This window comes from Idiotropiscis lumnitzeri, chromosome 17, assembly GCF_059441095.1.
Source record: "Idiotropiscis lumnitzeri isolate Australia: NSW breed Sydney's pygmy pipehorse chromosome 17, RoL_Ilum_1.0, whole genome shotgun sequence".
NCBI classification, from domain to species: Eukaryota; Metazoa; Chordata; class Actinopteri; order Syngnathiformes; family Syngnathidae; genus Idiotropiscis; species Idiotropiscis lumnitzeri.
In genome coordinates, this window is record NC_142407.1 from 4,456,231 (window position 1) to 4,476,165 (window position 19,935).

Sequence of the window (19,935 nt, forward strand, 5' to 3'; positions counted from 1 at the left end):
TTATTATTTAATTATTATTGTATACCGTAATTGATTTTATTTTTTATGTTTATGTTTTATTTGATTGTTTTCAATAAACAAATTAAACAATTGTTCAATGAGATGGATAAATAAGGCAATAAAAACTGATAATTGACTAAAAACATTTTAATGAACAAATTTTAGGACCGATTATCATGATAACAAATAAGTTAGAATATTTGGTTGTTATATTTCAAAGAGTGGATACGGTGATCGCCATTGTTTGACTGCGACTGTTCAATACCATGACACAGACTCTTCACGATTCACTTTTGTACGTATTATTAACAATTATGGAACAAGACTATTCTGCATAGAGTTGGCTGTTAAACGTTTGTCCAAATTCTAATATGGAATTTCAATGACACTTGTTTTCACTTTACATGTACACCCCCCAAAAAAGGAAGGGCACACAATGTGATTTAACCAGCTTGGTTATCAGTCAACCAGTAACGTAAGCATTTACTCCCACGCTAAGTCACCAAGCTGGAATGGATAACGCCGGCGCGTGCTCAGCAGTACTCAACACTTTGGCGCAGTGTGACAGCACAATCGTATACATCTACCACTGCGAAAATGTCCAAAGTCAATAATGCAGGTAAGACCATTCCATTCTGTATACAACGTCATTTTAGACACTGTCCGTACGGTTCGATCTTTCTAATCGTGTGACAGGACTGTGATGATGGGACTTACTGTACTTGCTCGTCAGTGACTGCTTAATGGTCATATAGCTTCTTTACTCACTTATTCGATGAGTTTGAGTTCTCTTCATGATAGAAGAATGCGATGAGCGCATATCGGAGCACTCACTTCTCAGAAGGCGTCTTCCTGTGGCGCGTTATCTCATTAAGTGGACTCTCATGCTTTTCTAGTTAACTTTGTACAGCACCACATGCGTTATTTAATTTCCCCCCTCAGATGTTTTTTTTTATACATATATATATTTTCCCCCTTGCCCTCTTGTTGATTTTTAGGTCAGGGGATGTTGTTAATATTTTGTTAACCGTTGGCATGTGAAGTCCTTTGAGACTCTGTTGTGAATTAGGGCTATAAAAATAACTTTTACTTTTGACTTTATTGACTCGAATAATAAGTGGGGATTCAGAAAAAAAATACCTTTGCAAAACACAGGAGATGGGTTCCAAAAAAATAAAATGTCTATGACTATGTGAATCAGTAATTGCCAAAACATGAATATGTGGATGGTCCATGAACATTTAACACAATTTGACCAAACGTAAACTTTGAAACAATATTGGAAGCAGGTGACTTTTTCATGTGCACTCACACACCCTGCTGGTGAAAACCTTGATTGCTAGTTTTGGACTTTTTCAAATCCCTCAAGTTGATATTCAATGAAACAACCAGAAAATAACGCTCCTCTCCTGTTTATGAAGTCATGAAAGAATGAGACAAAACGTATTTTTATGTTGACATCAACTCATTGAATCAATGCTTGCACAATAGCAACTGCACCAGAAACAATCGTGTTGGTTTGATAATGAGAAATGTATAAAACATTTGTTGGGAACGGAGTGCTCGCTTACTTCGGAGATATGCTTGTGTGTGGTCTGGTTCTGCTGCATGAAGACAGCTTCCTAATGCAGAGTAATTTTCTTACAGATGTAATCAGAAATGCATTTATTTTAAGACTTGCATATAGATCCTTAAGGGATGATGTCAACTAGTGTTAATGTCAACGGAAGTGACAAAATGGCCGCCCCATGAGATGGCAAAAAACAGGTGGATTTTGCTGCTTAATTCATATTCCACAAATGCAATATTCATCGGAAAATTGTGTTTTGACTAGTGAAGGCACATGGAACATCACATGACTTCCCCTTTAAATGTAGACACATCAACACTATAAAAAATATACTGTAAGTGTAAAGCATTATTAGTTGTGCTACTTATCTAAACATAAAGATAAAGATAAAGATGCCCTTTAATAGTCCCACAATGGGGAAATTTGTAATGTTACAGCAGCAAAGATATATATCACACAGAGTCGGCGCCGTAATGTAGCCGTTAATGTATAACATTAGCAGCAGACATTCAGAAAAAGCATGCACATATACACAGTATAAACGTAAATACACAAATCCCCATGTATATACACACTTTCATCCCACAACCTATACAAGTGTAAGGAAAAACTCCTTATGTCTGTCCATAATATAGAAAATACTGCAATGATAAAAGTACTGTAATGGTAAAAGTACTGCACAACGAAAAAGGAATATCATGGGAAGTAATTAAATATTTCACAATTTTTTTAATATATAAATTTGAGATAACAAAAACCCAAAACCACTTCTGACTCTTCACACACATGCATATTTGATCCTATATAAATTTTAAAATGTTATTATTCAGCCATTTGTGTGTGTAAAAGATTTCCACAACGCTTCAAGACTGAAGGGTTTGGAGACCATCGCCCCTCTGGTCCGCTCTGTCGAGGAGACCCCTGATCCAATCCCTGCCGAGGTACAAGGGACCATCCCCCACTGGATCAATGGCAGCCTGCTCCGAAACGGCCCGGCGAAGTTTGAATTTGGAGACACTCAGTGAGTTCAATCAGTCCCCTGAAAAACAGCTATGTGCTGGGCAGGATTTACACTGTTGTTCCGAGCGCGGACAATGACAGCAAGAGAGTAAACAATATTAGACAATAGTAATAGCACAAAATATTACGGAGCAGGGGTGGGCAAACATTTTGATTGGCGGGCCACAGTGGGTTCGAAGATTTTACAGAGGGGCCGGACCAGGAGCAGATGGATGGAGTGTTTTGGTAACCTCAGCTCATTTGAGGAAAAAAATAAATTTAATTTTAAATGAAAGTGAACAAAAGCACTACAACAAAATATATGTCTTTGACACACCACAGTATTTAGAAAATAAAACATTAACACGGTTTATTCATTTAATTTTTTTCAAGTTCGGCGGGCTGGATTACAACGTTTAACGGGCCGCATGTGGCTCCCGGGCCGCAGTTTGCCCACGCCTGCTCTAGAGTAACAAGTTGCGGTGGCTGAGTGGTAGGGCTGCTAAATCTGAGTCGTTCACTGAGTCGGCATTCACGCTGACTTGTCTTATTTTTAGTCCTATGGCCCTTATTCTTCATAAACTATCGTATCAAATTCCACAATCCATATAAAATTGTGTCTAAAACCAACTAAATCAAACCTCTTAGAGTATTTTTCAATTTAAAGGCCCACACCTTTTAAGCCTTTCGTCCATGACAGCTACAACCACTGGTTTGACGGCATGGCCATGCTGCACAAGTTCAAGATGGAGAAAGGCCAGGTGACATACACAAGTCGCTTCTTGCGCAGCGACGCCTACAAGAAGAATAGCGAGCGGGATCGCATTATGGTGTCTGAATTTGGGACTGTCGCAATGCCTGACCCTTGTAAAAACATCTTCCAGCGATTCTTCTCTCACTTTGAGGTTACAAGTGAGTATTAAAATGTCATTGAAATTGTTGGGTTTTTCACTTTAAATGTACCAAAAGTTTGAATTAATTATCTGACTCCATTAATGGTTAACCAAACACGACCTACATTCATCCAACAATTATGCGCGCTCGTTTTTGAGAGAAAGATGACCAGGAAGCCGGCAACTTCACACGGGAGCGGATTTATTCCTAACAGGAGATCTAATACAAATCTGGGGCTCGGGTCCCTACCATTACAGCTCTGCGCGTCCCTGTACCCAACAGAGGACGAACCCCCCCGAGTTGCCCAGGATCAATTATACATTTCAGCAAACAAAACAAAGATAACCTACTATTCTACTATTGGCTATGTGTCATCTGCAGTTAACTTTAGCTTTCTCTTAGTGGATGTCTTCTGCCCGCAGGATGACGTGTCGGCTCGTCCAATCTCACACAGCAGCGCCTTGATGGCGGGAGGCCTGCGTCAGTACCCCCGTTATCAGAAGTGCGGCTCGTCCTGTACAAGAAATATCTGCCACCTACGCATTACACACAGCCTGCCCTGACCTTCCACTGCACATCGAATCAAAGCACAATCAGCAAATATCTTTATTGCATTAAACGAAATACATGTAACTTGTAGTCAATCGTATTAAATCCTTTATAGTCAAATGTATGAAATCCTTTAATCCCTCTCATGGCCTCAGTGAACTGAGGCCATCACCCCCGCAAAAATAATAGAAAAATAATCATAAAAACTGTAAAAAAATAAAAAATGTAGAATAATATATACAAGTTGTAATAGAAAAATAATAAAAACAGTAAAAAATAAAAAATGTAGAATATTTAAAATTTTATTCCCTCTCATGGCCTCAGACAACTGAGGCCATTACCACTTACTCCGCTGGACCCCATGGACCTTCTGGTTGCCAGAGGAACCGGCTCTGGGTCCGACAGGGGGATCATGTACTTGCCACTCTGTGGCAGCGGGCCCAAGGTGCGCTCGAGGGTTTTAACTGTAAGAGATCTGATACAAGGTATACAACAACATCCGCAAAGCACCATATAGCTGTAAATACTGCCACTGAGATTAATATAGAGCTAATCAGACCTTTCCATTTACCAAAGACATTCAACCATCCTGTCCACATTTCCGAATCTACACCTGAATGTTCTTTCATCTTTTTGTTCAAAGTTTGCAAACCTTCCAATGCCTTGGTGAGACGCCCATCTGGTGTCGTGTTGTTTGGTATGAAACTACAACATTGATCCCGAAATGTCCCGCACACTCCTTGTTTTTCAGCCAATAACATATCTAAAGCAATCCTATTTTGAAACGTCATAAAGTTTTCTGACAATTGTTCATGTACTGCCTCTAAAGCTTCTGTAGTAAAATTACTCAATCTCTGAACGTTATAATGAACATAATTTATCCAATCCACATTTTTGTTTGGGATCACCCTCTCAAACCCTGATGCGATTTGGTCTGCCAATTTGTATTCGTCCGGGACCCCTATTGGCACGCTTATTGCATCGATGTAAGTGAGGTCCCCCTGTTGTAACCTCTTTTTGTCTATCCAAACCGGACATCGGGATGACCTGATTTAATTGATCCCAATTTAACTGGTCCAAATCTACAGGCGTCACACTCACCGGCATAATTAAAGTCACCAGGGCACCCCTGCCAGAGGCATTGGTCGGCAGCCTGTCGTATAGAAATTTCCCACCATAACACAACCAGACGTCTGCACGGGAAAGCGGGGGTCCTGCTGGAAGAGACACATTCGTTTCACACCAATTCCACGGTATTTGTCCAATTGAGTGTCCTGCTCCATTCAACTTCAAACATGTAAAATCTTGCTTGGCCACCTTATTATCAATCCCTTAAATTCTCCAAATCAAATGTGTGATTGAATAATCTCGCATATATACTAATCTCGGGGTCTTGGTCACAAATTTTATGAAACAATATCACCTGTGCGTCTGTCAACCTGTCCTCCCGTTCCTCGTACATGACCGTCTGGTTGGAGTGGTACTGTAACATCACAATTTTTGTCTCCCCTCCATCTGTCTAAAAAAACAGTCTCATATATTATAAGCAAACATACTAAAAGCGTAGAAAGCAAGCCTATCATTCAGAAATAATAAGAAAAAGAACAGCCGTGTCCATTTTTATGTTTGATTTGTATGTGTTTCAATTGGTCAGTATCTCCCCCTCTCTTGACCTGCCCGTCCGGGCGGTCAACCTTCAGGCTCACCATAGCGGGGAAAGAACTCCGGTGCGGGTCGAAGTTGTGAGTAATAGAACCACTTACGACCTTTTGTATCTAATTGCACCGTACTTTCATTTGATAAATGCTTTCTGTTTAATTAATGTTTAACATATTTAGTAAATATGAACCTGCTAAATTAAATATTTGACCTTCTAAGTAAGTGTTTAAAATAATGCCAGCAATCGTTATACAATCCTTCAAAAAATGCATGCTAAATAATCGCAATAATACCATAATTAATTGTATTCAATCACCTTTTTCAATTTGTTTGTGACGCTTGTATCAGTCACTTGAATAATATATTTTAATTAACGTAAACCCACCAAATAGAATATCTATTTCAATTCCCAGACTGTTGTAAAAGCTTTCTTCGAATATAATCTTGACCGTGGCATCCTCACAGGCATTGCCCCCAGAAACAATTCCCGAACGTATAAATTTAGTTTTGATGATAATCACCAAAAGCAGTATTGGTTCGCAATAATGTTCTAATGATATCCAGCTAATATGGCACAATATTAGAATTTGGCTTCGCAACATGGACAAATCATTCCTGAATTAAATCAAATTTAGTTCACTGAGTTAAAATATCTAACTGTGTTTAGAGATTACCAATTAAGGCTCGAGCTAAAGCTCCAATTTTGACCGTTTTTTTTTTGTGTTTTTTTTTTCAAATCTTTAAACCAACCCAAATGAAATATAAAAATAAAATAAAAAAAAAAAAAAAAAATCCCAAAACTATAATAACGCAGATACCAAATTAAACCATTTTTTATGGGAAGAATAGGTGCTCTCCAAGACATAGACAGCTCCAAGACCGCTGCAGTCTTCACCTCCTATTGTCTCCGATTGGCTTAATCCACCTCCAGGCCGTGCCCACACTGATTCTGTCAACTGGGGAGGGTGTAGAGACAGTAAAAACAATCACGGAGCTGTGGAGCCGAGCCCCAAATCAGTCGGGCCCTGGGTCCACAACTCCTCTAGCAGAGACACACACACATAACTACCTCTTCCGAGTGACCCTTCTCGGGAAATTTAGAAATTTAGTAATGTTCCCAAAACCGAAGAATTTGTAGTCGGTACTGAAGTATGATATCCTGATAGTGACGCGGAGTATTCAACAACTATGGGGCCTAGATCTTTTGTATGATGATGCGCATCAATATTCAATGTGATTTGTGGCTCGGTGAAAGTAAACAATTTATACCATTTCCGCTGCTCAGGGACAAGGCACGCATGCGAGGCAACGCCGGTAGACATAACAAATATATAATTCTAATGCAAGATGTACTCATGACTAAATTTGGATGAATGCATTTTGATAAACCAAATCATATGTGCGTGATCATATTTACAATGTAATGTGTCAATTGGTGAATTGAATGGGTGGCGGTTGCTAAACCACACAGACCAGAGCAGGAACAGGGCATACCCACCGCGGGAGAATGGAGAACCAGGTTTCAGAGCTGCCCTCAGATGTTTCAGTTCAGCTCAGCCACTAGGAAGGAAGAGAGCACGACATATGCTCCCTCCGAAGGATAGGCACAGTCAAGTTCAGTCCCATCCGGAAATGCCACTCGAATTCCAGTGTTCATTCAGTCAATGGCAGTGACTCAGGCAATCTCGAGAGTCCCCATGGCTCACTGGGAGTTGCAGAAGGAGCTCATAGCTCGCCCCAGTATCCAGCACCATCGAAAACTTGTCCATCCACCGTCCCCGGGATGCAGGGACCTGGCAGTCCTCGAACGCTGAAGCTCCGCGGCCCCCTGTCATGGAATGGGGTACCAGCGGGTTGGTGTCAAGAGTGCGTTGGGAGTGGGTAACGGTGGCGCCCCCTGCGCTGGTGGAGCTCTGTGCGACAGGTATGGCACCGGACCAGAGGATGGCAGATTCCAGAAAGTGGCTCGGTATGGACAGCTCATCACCCAGTGACCCCACAACCCGCAGCAAGAGCACACCCCACTCACAACCCCTGTCTCTAACCACCCCTACCTCTGTTACCGCAATCATTGACCAGCCTGGTACGGACAGCCAGCCTGCTATGGCGCCACGTCACCCGAACCTTGCCTAGGAGCAGCAGAAGTGGAAGGAACAGGTGCAATGGGACCTGTATGCGTCAACGGCTGCATTAGATGCTCCCCTCCCTTTTTTCTTTCTTTTAATCTCTTTTGGCCTCCTAAACTTAGACTGATTAGCAGTTTTTCATTGATGGACTGTTTCGCATGATGTCTGCAACCGGAAGGTACACGCCCTTGTGGACGGCCCACTGGAACAGCTGTGTAATGACGACATTATTGGACGGGTCACTTCCGGAAGGCTCACTCCATTCGCGTCTCGCCCTGGCCACACAGACCAGGCCTGTCTCCCTCTTCCCCACCTGAAAGACACAGCAACATCGGCCCCAACGGGGCCCGAAATATCTGATGCACGGCACGGCCAATCTCACCTGAGGTGTCCCCATTCAGCCGATGACCATCATGCTGGTCAGCAGGTCTAGCCTCGGCCTCAAGAGAGGACAGTTCCTGACAAGTAAATTTTGTCCCGAATGTAACTCTCGCATCCCCCTACGGAGGACCTACCCTTGCATTAAGTGAGTAATTTTTCATAAAAACAGCGCAACTGCCCCACTTAACTGACATTAACTTCAAGTATCACCGCTGTGGTGCCGTATATCATGGAAAAGTCTAATCAATACAACGAAATTTTCCCTATCCTGTACTGGGTGTATGTTATCTAGTCGCGCACCCGATGTGAATAATAATAAAACCAGCGAGGTCCATGAGCAGGCTAAAGCAACAACTATATCTTAATCTGTTTCGTGGACCCTAAATTAGAATATCTTATATCTCCCTCCTTGTTGAGGAGAACCTCCGGGATGGGCGTGATGAGGCACTCTTTGAAGCGTTCTCCGGCCTTCTGGTCACACAGGTCACATGTCACCTTAAACCTGTGGAGAGAACTGGAGGAGTGGCACTTGCCAGTGAGAAGGGGTAAATTACCTCCCTTCTGAAACTTTCAGTTTTGCATAAATTTTGTGTAATAATGTCAATCAATCATTCACTTGATGCTTGAATTTAATTACTCCAATCTTTCTCCAATAACAATTTGAAAATCAATACTTGGGAGTGCAATAGGGATTCAGGGTGATCAGGCCTGTCCGCCCATTGCATCCCTAGTACTGTAAGGGCTTGTTGGTGTCCTCAATCAATTTTCTGTTTCTTTCCTGAGGCCCGTCCCTTAAACATTCACTCAAACCACATATGCATACAAAAACTTTTTCTTTCACACTTTCATTCACCAAAAGATACTTTCCAATTCCACACAGAGACCCCTCCCTTGGCGCGTCCGCCTCGATTCCACTGAGATTTGTGCTGGCAGTTCCTTAATTTTGCCTCAATTTAGCCAGCGTATGCCAAAATTTACAACTGTGGGTCTCTTGATTTTCCCATTCAGTCCCCGTGATGTCGTTTCTCCTGGACGTGGCTGACGATCCTGCACCTGTGACGTCAAACACCTCATAGATGTTGATGTTAGCAGTCTGGCATTTATGGAATGCTGTCATGTCCCTTAAGAGTTGTCGTGTCAGGGTTCGCGTCGTACAGTCATAAAACGTCTGTCGTCTACCTTTGTCACATTTAATACACATCAGTTAATAAATCATCTTCAGAACTATTTAATCCAACTTTATATTTGGTAAACCAATCTCCAATTGCTAGATATTTCCCGTTCTAAGGATTTTCTTTCAACATGATCCTAGAATATTTCAATTAAAACCTGTCCCAAAACCATAATCCCTTTGCTTAAAACTTTAAATCCTAGTAAGACTGGCGCTGTTCTGCTGTTCTTCAGGTGTCTCTTGTATGTTTTAGTGTTTTAGTTTATTTCTAATTTCCTGCTAATTGTATTCAGCTTATCTATTAATTACTTTATTACCTAATATTGAAAGTGAAATGTGCTATAGCAATTAAATTGTATATTCTTTATGTCCAAACAATGTTAAATCCCAACTCGCCCGCACACACAAAGAGAGAGAGAAAAAGAGAGAGAGAGAACATGAGAGAGTTAGGGGCAAGGGGATTGAAAAGGGTCTTAATGCTTTGAGTTGACGTTTCGATGCATGCCTCCTAGTAAAGCCGTTCGTTTTCTCTAGGACTAATTAACTCTACAAATTTAACAGGTCTTCTCAGGAGTAATATAAGTGGCCAGTGCTTATGTCACTAAAAAATCCTTAACAGCGGGTGACACATCAATCTTGCAAGGAACCTGCAGTATGACGTCACTTTGACCCAATCAAGGCTCATATTTTCTGATGGGGAACACAAATTCCTTTATTTACCTTTATTTATGCCAATGGATCCTTAAAAAAAATAAAAATTCTTCATGCAACATAATAAGAAGAATCAAATTTACAATGACCTTCAGAGAGTAGGCAGCCAAGAAAGTAAACAAAACTCTAGTAGACCAAACTACCAGCTACGTTTATCAGCCAAAGGGAACACAGACACACACACCCCCACACACACACAGTGAGGAGCTGAGTGTCATGAAAAGAGACAAACTGGGCTGTGAAGGGATGGGTTGTATGGAAACAAACATAGGGGCCGCGGGCCACTCAGGGCCTCAGTGTTTTCCCCTCCTATTTGTCTGGAATTCATAAGGGAAAAAATATTAACTCGGAAAAATCAAAAGTAAAATAAATAATATTATCTGCCAATAGAACAGGAACATTTTACGTGACCAGATTTAGAAAACTACTAAAATAATAGTAGGCCCATATCAATGACAATAGTCTCAAAATAAGTAGTCCTAACTAAACTTGTCAATTTTCAAACTGTAATATTCAGAACAGTATTCTTAAAACGACGCCACTCTGGATGGCCGCAGCCACGTGCTCACCAGCCGAGCCGAGCACCAAGTCACAAGCAAAGTGAGCTCAATCAATGATATAACAAAACTGAAATAACATTTGCCATTTTCTTTTTCCATTTTACCATTCCGAATCCATTTAGCTTTATCTTTTGCCTCTTTCAATTGTTTGAGGTCCTTCAGCATTTTCCTCTCTTTCTTTTGCAACTGCTTAGCCAACTGAATCATATCCCATGTGGTCATCCATTTGTAATTTCAACAACCCCTTCCGATACCTCTCTTTTGCTCTTTTTTTTTTTGTTTATCTTTTTTCTCCTCAATTCCACTCGTTAATTGCGTCTCCAACTTCACATAATGTCCATCAATTTCTTGCCTCACACCATCACTTTCATACAGTCCATCGGAACCGAGCCCCATATCCCACCTATCTCCACTCCTCCTGAACAATCCACTCCCGTGCGTCCCAGCCAAATATCAAACAAAACAGTCCAAATTATATCACACCAATCACACTGCTTACACTTGCACACAAATCGCGATACGTAAATCCCAGATTTTACACCGTATCAATACCACATATAGTCCCAGACTATTTTTGTAATAAGTAAATCCCAGATTTTACACCTTATTACGACTTCGCGATACGTAAATCCCAGATTTTACACCGTATCAGAACCACAAATTTAGTAATAAGTAAATCCCAGATTTTACACCTTATTACCGTGATACGTAAATCCCAGATTTTACACCGTGTCACAATCCACACTTTTAATATTTAATGTCCCAATTATCCCCGCTTTCCTCTGTTACATTTATTTTTCCCCAATTGTGCAGAATTCAGACATGTAGTAACAGGTATTCTGCTTACCTTTTAGATGTGGTACCACCAGAGGAAAACAGGTCTAAATCGGGATTTCCTTTCCGTTCAACAAGTCGTCACTTGGTGTGGATACGGGTCCCTGACCCTGGGTCCCAGACCCTGTGGTTCTCTTATTCGAAGTCTGTGGATTTCTTTTGTAGTCCTCTCCCTCTCATCACGTCGGGGTCGCCAAAATTGTTGGGTTTTTCACTTTAAATGTACCAAAAGTTTGAATTAATTATCTGACTCCATTAATGGTTAACCAAACACGACCTACATTCATCCAACAATTATGCGCGCTCGTTTTTGAGAGAAAGATGACCAGGAAGCCGGCAACTTCACACGGGAGCGGATTTATTCCTAACAGGAGATCTAATACAAATCTGGGGCTCGGGTCCCTACCATTACAGCTCTGCGCGTCCCTGTACCCAACAGAGGACGAACCCCCCCGAGTTGCCCAGGATCAATTATACATTTCAGCAAACAAAACAAAGATAACCTACTATTCTACTATTGGCTATGTGTCATCTGCAGTTAACTTTAGCTTTCTCTTAGTGGATGTCTTCTGCCCGCAGGATGACGTGTCGGCTCGTCCAATCTCACACAGCAGCGCCTTGATGGCGGGAGGCCTGCGTCAGTACCCCCGTTATCAGAAGTGCGGCTCGTCCTGTACAAGAAATATCTGCCACCTACGCATTACACACAGCCTGCCCTGACCTTCCACTGCACATCGAATCAAAGCACAATCAGCAAATATCTTTATTGCATTAAACGAAATACATGTAACTTGTAGTCAATCGTATTAAATCCTTTATAGTCAAATGTATGAAATCCTTTAGTATGCTCAACATACATACGGCTTATGGAGAAAATAACTGTTATTTTGACCTAGAGATGTCTACTGTTTGAATTTAAGGATTAAGACACACCACTTGGTCGCATCTAACCAAGTTATTTTACCTAATTTAACACATCCAGCTTAGTGAGCAGAATTACGGCAAAGGACATTTCAGTTTCAGTTTAGTATGGACGAAGGTTTGGAGCCTGGATGAATGGACTGAAACAAAGAATTAGTCAAAGTAAAATCTTGTACAAAGTCTTCAAGTGGGAAGTCACTGCTGCAAAGGGGAGCCTCATTCCATATTGTGAAACATTATCATTAAGTGTAGTGCAAATGGCAAAGTGTCCCAATACTTTTGTCAATGTAGTTTACCATCATTGGGGTTGCAATTATTTTCTTATTTTATGCTGCATGTACTCATAGATAAATCATAATTCAGTCCTAAAACGTTCACCGCATTTTCTCTTGAGAAAAGTGTGTTTTTGAACTCCGTCTCAGCATGATGTTAAACGCTACAGAGTTTCACTAAAAGAAATGTGCTCTCACCGTGACTATTTGTTCCAGAGCCCACAGACAACGGCAATGTCAACGTTATGAAATACAAAGGAGACTACTACGTCAGCACGGAGAGCAACCTCATGCACAGAGTGAACCCAGAGAGCTTAGAAACACTAGAACAGGTACAAATATACAAAGCCGACAAAGTAAGCGGTCATAAGTACAACACATCAAGTGATGACATAGCAGCCTACTAGGAAATAAACACGGCCGCTGTTTTGGATGAGAAGTAGGCCGCACCTTGACAAGATGTATCTTTCACTGTTCCAAAAGAAAGCCTCTTGCGTTGCTAGCACAACAGAAAACAAATGTGCAGCAAATGTGCAGCTCTGACAACAAGTAGTGTTCCGTTACGCCGCTATGCTTTGTAGGTAGACTGGAGAACATTTGTTGCTGTTAATGGAACCACCGCACACCCTCATTACGGCTCTGATGGCACCTGCTTCAATATTGGCAACTCCTACGGAGGCAAAGGTAAATCCGGTGCTTTCTACCTCAGCCTCTTCGCTTCACATCCAAAAAGTCTCACCTTGTTGTTACATGTCATGATTGTGCCCTCTTCAGGACCGAGGTACAACATCATAAGCTTACCTCCTGATGAGTCCAACGTTGAAGACACCCTGCATGGCGCCAAAATTCTCTGTTCCATTGCGCCCGACAAATTTTCCCAACCCTCCTACTACCACAGCTTTGGTAAGTCTGTGCAAGTAACTGGTACTGCTGGGCCTTTAATCTGAGCAACCCTCTGCACCTCAGCCATGTCGGAGAACTACGTGGTGTTTATTGAGCAGCCAAGTAAAATAGACCTGATCAAGCTAGTCACATGTAAAATGAGGGGCACGGCCTTCTGCGATGCCATTTACTGGGACCCCAAGCTGGAAACCATCCTGCACCTCATTGACAAGAGTACAGGCGAGGTGAGAGGTCGCAGTCGGGAATAAGAAATCCCTCAATGGGGTTTAGATTTAATAAAGTATTTTTCTGTCCTAAGGCCAGCCCGGTGAGGTACTACACCAAAGCTTTCTTCAACTTCCATCAGATCAACGCCTACGAAGAGGATGGATACTTGATGCTGGATCTATGTTGCTTTGATGACGGCCAAGCCCTCGACATTTACCACCTCCAGAACTTACGCAAGTCAGGAGAAGCACTAGATGAGGTCAGCAAATTTACTCATTGTTACGTGTGTTACTGCGTTGGAAATTATAGGATGGGAAGTTACAGTGGAACACTTTTCATGCCAGGCTGCGATTCCACATGCCCACATTTTCCAATAACAAATCATGTAACAATATGTTCTTTGGTCAATTTATAATCTATACACATTTTTTTCCATCCAGGTGTACAACAGCACAAGCAGAGCTTTTCCTCGGCGCTTTGTTTTACCCCTTCACGTGACCGATGACACCGTGACTGACCAAAACCTGAACACTCGTCCTTCCAGTACCGCCACATGCGTCAAAATCAACAACAGAAGAGTGAGATTTATCAAACCTGAGATGAATTATGGTGGCTGATTTTGCGTTTTTAAATACTTCTTCTTGAAGGCACATCAAAACCGGCACTGCTGTAACCATTACTGCGATTATTGTGAAGCATAGCAAAATGAGAGGCCTCGATCAAAAATTTTCTGCTCCTGTTAATGTTTCGCAAATGCTAGAAACAAAAATGATTGTGACACGTCTATTTAACAATAGAATTTTGCAGCTTCTGAATTATCAAGATGCTGACTTGGAGCCGGTCACAAGAAGGAGTCATGCCGCATCGCCAATGACCATATTTCTTTAAATACATTAAAATGAACATATTTCTGAACACACAATTTAGTGCCTGCTTTTGGGATCAAAATAATTTATGCTTTATACTGTATTTCTTCATTTTCTTCAGTCATGAACCTCTAGCTGTTGCCTAGCTGAATTTTCAGACTGAATATGCACGACAATGGCTCGCTTACCACCTATTTGCCATCAGGTGTTCTGCCAACATGAGAATCTCCATGGCGATGACCTTTACCAGTACGGCGGCCTGGAGTTCCCTCACATTAACTACGAGCGATACAACACGCGGCCTTATCGCTATTTTTATGGTTGCGGCTTCAGACACATTTTTGGAGACTCACTTCTTAAAATGGACCTCAACGACAAGAAAATTAAGGTGAGTAGCCTTTTCCATGCAATGCAAGATTGTCAACACGAATACAATCTGTATAGATACATAGAGGATGACATAAATCGACAAAGCCATCACAAGTTTAATTTTAGGGCGAGGCACATGCTTTAATGATTCAAAATGGCTAAAATAGAAAATAAATTCGTCAAAATCATGTTAATTAATTTAATTCACTTTAATCATGTTCGAAAGTGACTGTATTGACTCAAATGTCTATTGACTCTCACTAATCAATTGCTGTTCTGAGAAAGTAGTCTTCACGCCCATGTGACCTCAGGTGTGGCACCAAACGGGTTTCTTCCCATCGGAGCCGGTGTTTGTGCCCTCACCGGACGCCATGGAGGAGGACCACGGCATCATCCTCTCCGTGGTTCTCGCGCCCTCGCAGGTAAGATATTTAAAGAAGAATGAATAGTGTTTAAATGTGCAGCTTGTGCAATGTAAGGTAAAAAAGGTGCCAAACGAAAGATAGTGATAACATTTGAGTCAAGGATCTATATATTATGGAATCAAAAATGTTAATACAACATAACAGTTGGAGACTCATACCAGCACATTAAGCAAGGCACTACAAAAGAAAAAAATACAACCCTGTAATGGCTTTTGAGGGTCTGCACAGCAGTATGCTGTACTGTATTATTTTATTTTACTTAACTTCATGAACATGGCGTGATTGTCAAGGAAGAATTGGCAGACGGCACATAAAAAAAGGCAATAATTATGGAGAGATTGTGAATAATTTGAGGATGTGACGCTATATTATAATCATATGTCGTTTCCAAGAATAATATAATACAGGGGGCTCTTCGTTTATGATAGTTCTGACATACTTACTGTATGATCATTTGAGGTGATAAATGTTAAGAATTCATCATTATGTTAAATGTTTCAATTTAATTATGGCACACAAGTGCATTAATTCCACCAATTCTGACTTTACTATAATATGTTAATGATAAACTACAGTGTGTTTCAATTTTCAGTACATAAAAATTAAGGTTGTGTCGCCACCATCGGAACACAACTCCATCGTAAACCGAAGAACGCCTTTCATGTTTTTCTTTAGTTACTGCACTTTAAAGGCTGGATTGTGCAAAAGTCATGTTGTGCATTCAAATTAATATTATGTTGTTTTTTTTTTTCCAAATGTTGTTTTCTTGTCCAACATTAGGATAAGGGCACATTCCTCCTGGTTTTGAATGCCAAGACGTTTGAAGAGTTGGGACGAGCCAATGTGCCTGTCAACATGCCCTACGGCCTGCATGGTGTCTTCAATGCATCTGCTTGACTGAATCTGTTACAAGACGTTTTCTCAACAATAAAATTCAAAATAATATGAAAACAAAAAGATTAATTATAGTTCAGTGCGATGATTTGTAACTGATATGAGGACTGATTTCTGCTGGTGGTGCTACAGATAGACAGCTCTTTTATCAAACTGCTGCAAATGAATGTATTGTTTGCATATTCTCAATCCAATCTATGATTCTCTTGTACAGTGAGAGAAAGTAAACTACTGCTTAAAGGGGTGGAAAAAATGTCAAGAAAAGGTTTTGCTTACTCCATCAATACTGCAAATTGTGATATATTATTTTTGGCTTTCTTTCATGTTTTTTTTTTGGGGGGGGGGGGACGGGTTCATATTTGATTGATTTTGTGCAGTATTTGAGAGCTCAACAAAAGCCAAAATGGTATATCCATTTTCAACATTTGGAACATACACAATGCTCTGAGGGATGCAAGGTGGTCAATGTACAACCATTGACTGGAAGTTATTACGACTTTGTAATCAAATCAGGCATCAATTTCATTTTCCCTCCAAAAAGTTGTCCTTAATCTTTGGCAACCTTTGCGTGAATTAGCTTAAGGAGACATGGGGAATGCTGTTGGACTGCAGACTCTTCAGTGTAGTTTTATTTAAAGTTTTGTTATGTTTAAGCTTGCGCAAGTGAACAATAGATGAATCCAAGAAAAACACTCTTTTGCTCAACTAAACCTGTAGAACAGCTCAAATGGTTCCAAAAACAGCCTTTCCTCTTCTACAAGTGCAAAGTTCGTCATCACATTACCTGATACCTTTTTCGTCAAACGTAAAATTCATCAACATTGGTGTTATTTTTTTACCCCACAAACTGAAAAAATAAGACCACCTTGAGTTCACATTGTAGAAAAACGTTAAATGGAAGTTAAATGCAAACTCCCAAGAAGTAAACCTTTGTCAACACAGAAGGCATACATTGTTTAATATCATTATACCGAACAAAAATATATATGGAACACTTTTGTTTTTTTGCTCACAATGTTCATGAGCTGAGCTTAAAGAACTAAAACTCTCTATGTACAAAAAAGGCTTATTTCTCAAAAGCGAAATATTTGTTAGTGAGCATGTCTTCTTTGCCGACATAAAGAAAACTTGTATCTGGTGGCAGTGGCATTTATATTTTAGGCAGAATGCTGTGCTAGTGATAAGCACAACTGCCTCACAGCTCAGTGGAGTTCCTCCCTGTGCTTGAACGTTTTTTTTTCCTCATTCTAAAAGCACAAATGTTGGGGTAAATGAAAAATCAGCCGTACTTGTAAACGTGAGCGTGATTAATTGTCCAGTACGCCACCTCTCGAATGGATGGATATTTGTAATTGCATTATATCGATGGATATGTATAGAATCCCGTGCACATTTGAATTGAAATGTCATTCAACAGATGCTGCTTACGTAGCCCCAATGTGAATATTGGGCATATTGGTTTAGGGCATAGAGCATAGTCTTTATCATTGCCGTAATGGCATCATTTAAAGTTATTTTAAACTCACTGTTACCAAATGAATTAAAAATACCAATGTGCTAAAAATGTGGTCATTCAAATATGACTCACGCAACTATATATTATTAGGCTAATGACATGATTGCCACAGTATGCATGCAGTATGAGAGCATCTTGGGAAAAACTTCCTTGGTCCTTTGATGCAAAAAGTTTGAAAACCCTTGAGTTCATGAGATGATATTAATTTAAAAAAAAATACATACTCAAAGCATGTTTGTGGAGTTTCATAATCATGAAGGCCATGGATGGTAATCCACAAAGGTTGAATCAACGCAAGGGGTATTACTATGAGTGGGAGGTCCAAACATGACCGTTAGAGGGCAGCATGTGAACCCGCGCGTGCCCTCTATCCAACATGTGTGAGGAAATTGTGGGAGGAAAGTTCAAATCCAGGTGGGAATAAGACATTGTAGTGCATATTGAGTGTGAGTTTGTAATGCATTCAGTGGGAGAACATTCAACATCTAGGAAGTGGTTCTCAGTGGCTCCACTTACATTCAACTATTGCATTTAAGAGAAAAAGGAAGCAGTTGCTAGGGTGGCTTCAAGGGGGATCATTCAAACCTGTGACTCTTTAATAACGGGACAATCTGTTAGCCCCACCCGCTCACTTGAAAAAACACCAGAGAAGCATGGAACTCGTTAATTGCGTCTTAACAACCAAAAGCTGCCAGTGGAATTTTTTAGTTAAAGCAGTGTCACATTGAATTAATTTCAACAAATATCCCAGCAGGGGTGCAATGAGACTTTTTGGGCCCCTTGACAACATAATATATCACGCTCCATTAAATAATTACTATCGTGTTCTGGTGTGAGAGATCCTCTCATCTATGGGACAATGTTTTCATCCTAGATGGAAATTTGCTCCATGTCGTTGTACTCAGAGTACAAAATAAACCATTTAAAACATACATTGGATTAGGTATTTTATTATTTTATGCACTTTATAAATACCAAAAAATTATCATCTGCAATATGAAGTGTATTTATTAAAGGCACATTTTCAGTGAAAATATTTAGATAATAAATTTGTTACATTAAAACCCTAAAAAAACTATTGTTGCCAACAGAAGCATGAAATGATTGAATTTAAAACCAAAGTACACTCAGATTCAGCACAGATTTTCAATATTCTCAGCTCGGTTACATTTTGAGGCATGTGTGGCCAGACAACAGATGTGAACTTCCAAGGAAGAGGGGAAAAGTAAAGCAACATGAGCCAAACATTGAAAATCCAGCAGTCATCAGTGTTGCCGCCACGTCAATATTTTGTAGTTTTTCAAGGAGTAGAGAGGAGGCACTGTTACTAGTGGGTGGAACAGCATATACAGTATTAGGAACCTTTTGAAACACAGCAAACAACCAGAAATACTTGAAACTTAAATACACAACAAATAATTAGGCGTAATTAGTTAGACATTTACTTTTCACAATCTTAATGCAAACCTCGTAAACATTTTCTTTGGGTTACTTGAAGGCACAACATTGGGCAAGTCGAGTATCGGTACTCTGTAGACAAGGAATGAAATGTGAAAACATGTCACCTGGTATATGTTTGATAGTTGTCATTAAAATTCATTGATTATTCTCTATATTCTCTAAATTTGATACAAATTCAAACAAAAAACTGTGTCATGTTAAGAAATATTTAAAATGCATTTATCTGGATTCAAATGAGATTTGCTGCTTTCGTTGCTTCATGGCCCAAGTCAAACCAGTCCATCAAGTTTAACTGCAAGTAGTTTTGGCATTATCCTGTTCATTAACATCTACATAGTGTATAAAATCAAGGATAAAAACAAAAATAGTCTTTAAATAAAATGTGACTTTACCTTCCCGTCAAGTGAAATTTAACACATGCCAAATAAAAAAATTATCAATAAATGTGCGTCTTGAGTGTTAATTGCTAAGTAAATGTCATAAGTACCTCCAGAGTAATGTGGCGGATGTGTGAGTGATATAATTGAATTTTGCCTAGCAACAAGCGGCCACGGAAAGAGTGTGACCGTATAAAAGAATCGAAGTGATATTATCGAATATAACATGGATTAATTTGCTTATCATAGACCACGATTGCAAAAAAAAAA

General features: G+C 40.3%; 1 protein-coding gene across 2 annotated transcripts; it reads left to right on the plus strand.

The window, feature by feature from the left end:
• The first annotated feature begins 462 nt into the window (after positions 1 to 462).
• LOC148319797 (carotenoid-cleaving dioxygenase, mitochondrial-like) lies at positions 463 to 16,376 on the plus strand. 2 transcript variants are annotated; one of them, XM_088279203.1, is made up of 12 exons: positions 463 to 619; positions 2,420 to 2,591; positions 3,270 to 3,481; positions 12,864 to 12,979; positions 13,229 to 13,331; positions 13,422 to 13,550; positions 13,614 to 13,774; positions 13,849 to 14,016; positions 14,198 to 14,335; positions 14,829 to 15,011; positions 15,304 to 15,414; positions 16,198 to 16,376. In XM_088279203.1, the coding sequence occupies exons 1-12, from the start codon at positions 598 to 600 to the stop codon at positions 16,312 to 16,314; spliced, it is 1,632 nt and encodes a 543-aa protein (XP_088135329.1). In that variant the 5' UTR covers positions 463 to 597; the 3' UTR covers positions 16,315 to 16,376. The 2 variants fall into 2 exon arrangements, with proteins under 2 accessions (XP_088135329.1, XP_088135330.1); XM_088279204.1 differs by lacking the exon at positions 16,198 to 16,376 and having other exon boundaries at positions 15,278 to 15,402.
• Positions 16,377 to 19,935: the final 3,559 nt, after the last annotated feature.

Bases quoted from the DNA above. Each gene is read 5' to 3' on its own strand.
- LOC148319797 (XM_088279203.1), top strand. From the start codon at position 598: ATGTCCAAAGTCAATAATGCAG. The intron at 13,551-13,613 runs GTAAGTCTGTGC...TCTGCACCTCAG, and splicing joins CTCCTACTACCACAGCTTTG to CCATGTCGGAGAACTACGTG. The intron at 13,775-13,848 runs GTGAGAGGTCGC...TTCTGTCCTAAG, and splicing joins TTGACAAGAGTACAGGCGAG to GCCAGCCCGGTGAGGTACTA.